Source organism: Petaurus breviceps, unplaced genomic scaffold (genome assembly GCF_028583685.1).
Source record: "Petaurus breviceps papuanus isolate PSGF00001 unplaced genomic scaffold, PetGlider_PUasm1.0 185, whole genome shotgun sequence".
NCBI lineage: Eukaryota > Metazoa > Chordata > Mammalia > Diprotodontia > Petauridae > Petaurus > Petaurus breviceps.
Window position 1 is genome coordinate 36,802,672 of NW_027185797.1, and position 3,047 is coordinate 36,805,718.

A 3,047-nucleotide genomic window follows, 5' to 3' on the forward strand; every position below is an offset into this window, starting at 1 on the left:
AATGGGGCTGAGCTTTTAACACAAATCGTTTACCTCTACTGATAATCCTGTTTCCACTTGACTAGAATTAGCCTTGACCTTGGGGCAAAGTTACCAGCTAAGGGGAATTTTTGAGGGTTATTTTTTTTTCTATCTGTAATTTAAATTGACTCACAGTAGAAAGTACTGCCCTGCATATTTGTGAAGGATGTGGAAAGACTGAAAAGACAGCAATTGCCAAAGGTTCAACTCCATTGAGGAGGATGGCATTTAAAGTTGGCATCCCAGAAATAAGCAATAATCTAGCTTGGTCCACATGACAATATTTATAAGATGTCTACTTCAAACTACTTGGGTTCATAATATATCCTTACCTTAAGTACCCAACAATGTTTTGCAAGGTTCAATAAGATCATTTATATCATAGAATATCAGACCTAAAATGGACTATTCTAGTCCAACCTTAGCCAGAGAAAGAAATTACTGTGCCCAGGGTCACAGAGCAAGGTAGTGTCAAGACTAAGATTAGAACCTAGGTGCACGAGACTTCCATGTGAGAGATCCCCCCTTCACTATCTAATGGTTCTACAAGGCAGTGAAATTGTAATGAGCAGCTGAATGGGAATTGCCATGGTTATTGTTTTCTCATTTATCCCCACCTAATTGAGGCGATCAAGGCTTAGAGCTGGAAGGGACTGTAGAGAGCACCTACTTCAACCTTTTCATTTTCTAGATGAGTAGACTAAGACCCAGGGTGGTAAAATAACTTTCCCAAAGTCACACATTAAATATTTGTCTTCCTCATATAAAAATATAAGTTCCTTGAGGACAGGAACAATATTTATTGGATTGATTGATTGATTGAATGAATCATAGATGCAAGATTTAGAAATTGGTTATCTGACATCACGGCCAATATATATTTTTTTAATGTTATACAATTTAGCTTCCCATCTTCTTAAGGGAATACTAAATTGTATCTCAGAGGTCACCATGAACTCTTCACTACCACTGCAACTTTTCTGCAATGTCTGGCATATCTGAAGATATAAGATCCAGCAAAGTAAGAGCTAAGGCTACATTGCTAAGCCTACTCAGGTAAGTGCAGGAGTTTGGCCACCACATAATGATTATTTCATTCATAACAATTCACAAATACACTCTACTATTGTGTGCTGGGGTTCATGCAATCATAGAGACATAGGGCATAGAATACCAGACTTGAAGTCAGGAAAACTAAAGTTAAAGCACTATATTGGTCAATTGTGGGGTGACCCTGGGCAAGTCAATAAACCTCTTCTAGTCTCAGTTTCCTCATCTAAAATTATGGATGATAATTAGTGCCTACCTTTCACATTATTTGAAGGATGAAATGAGATATGTGGAACATTTTTCAAACTTGAAAGTATTATTTAAATGCTAGTTGTGATGATAGTGGCAATGGAGATGTCTCACTAGATGGTTGAAATGGACAATGATAACTGATCTGTCATTTAAAATTCAAAATGTCTGTCAGCACCATTTGGTGATTCAATGTTTTCCCCCTCTTTGGTGGTATAGACAGTGAAGGAAGACTATGGATGGAAAAAATGACACATCTGTGACGTATTTCATCCTGATAGGGCTCTCAGAGTACCCCAGAGCCCAAGCCATCTTCTTCTGCCTGCTCCTGGTGTCCTATCTTATCACTTTGCTGGGGAACAGCCTCATTCTCTTCTTGATTTATTATGATTCCCACCTCCACACTCCTATGTATTTCTTCATCAGCAACCTATCTTTCCTGGACATCTGCTATACTTCATCCAGTCTCCCTCAAGTACTAATCAATTGTTTAGTCAGGATCCCTACTATCTCCCTGGGCCAATGCTTGGCCCAGATGTGCGCTGGTCTCTACTTGGGGGTTGTAGAATGTCTTCTTTTAGCTGTCATGGCCTATGACCGTTGCATTGCCATTGGTGACCCACTGCGCTACCCAGTGAGAATGAGTCCCCGGCTCTGTGTCCAGCTTGCAATCGTATCCTGGTTCTCATCCTTTCTGCTCACTGTGATCCCAACGCTGACCACCCCATTAGAGTTCTGTGGCCACAACCTCATCAATCACTTCTCCTGTGAGCTTTTGGCTGTCATTAAGCTTGCTTGCAATGATCTGCATTTGAATGAGTTGTTTATGATGGCCAGCAGTTCCCTGACTCTCCTAGCACCCTTTGCCTTCATCCTTGCCTCCTATGGCCGTATCCTGAGAGCTGTGCTGAAGATGCGCTCTGCTGAGGGTCGAAAAAAGGCTTTTTCCACCTGCAGTTCCCATCTGACTGTGGTAATTGTCTTTTATGGTACTGCCATATCCATGTACATGATGCCACAGGACAAGGCCAGCCGGGATCGGGATAAGATCATTTCTATACTGTATGGTGTCCTTCCACCCATGCTCAACCCCCTTATCTATAGCCTCAGGAACAAGGATGTCAAAGGAGCCTTGAGGAAACTAATGGGGGAGAAAAATGACTCTTAAGAAGGGATGCTGGTTACACTTTGACAAAATGGGGGGAAATAAAAGGAGTGGTTCTCAATTTTTTTATAAAGACTGTGAACACCATTTTTTACATATTTCTCCAATAACAAGGGTTGTAAATGATCGGGTAGAATTGCACAGAGTTGTTACTTCAGAGCAGTAGCTTAGGCTGCCACAGAAAATCTGTATTCTCTCCTCAGCCACCAGGGCTGTGCCAAACAATCAAGACATGCAGGTGCCAGGGATGAAGGGAAACTACAAACATAACACTCAGCTGCCCTGGCCTCTTTTTATTGGATCAGCACAGCAGGAGAGACACACAGTCAACAGCTAGTCAATCAACTTTTAAATGTCTACTATTTGCCTGACACTTTCCTAAGTGCCGGGGATATTTTTAAAGGGTAAAAGATATCCCCTGATCTCAAAGAGTTCACAATCTAGTGGGGGAGACAAAAATGTGAGATGATGAGGACCATGAACCATGGTGGTAGCCATGTCAGAGGAGAGTAGGAAATATATTCAAGAGATATGATGAATATAAAATTGACAGGTCTTTAAA

At 41.2% G+C, this 3,047-nt stretch overlaps 1 protein-coding gene across 1 annotated transcript; it reads left to right on the plus strand.

Annotated features, from left to right (window-relative positions):
• The first annotated feature begins 1,534 nt into the window (after positions 1-1,534).
• On the plus strand, positions 1,535-2,488 carry LOC138161515 (olfactory receptor 13H1-like). Its single transcript, XM_069088267.1, has one exon. It carries the CDS (start codon positions 1,556-1,558, stop codon positions 2,486-2,488), a length of 933 nt encoding a protein of 310 aa, XP_068944368.1. The 5' UTR covers positions 1,535-1,555.
• The last annotated feature ends 559 nt before the right edge of the window (positions 2,489-3,047 follow it).

Excerpts from the sequence above, each read along its gene's own strand:
- LOC138161515 (XM_069088267.1), top strand. The coding sequence starts at position 1,556 with ATGGATGGAAAAAATGACACATCTGTGACGTATTTCATCCTGATAGGG.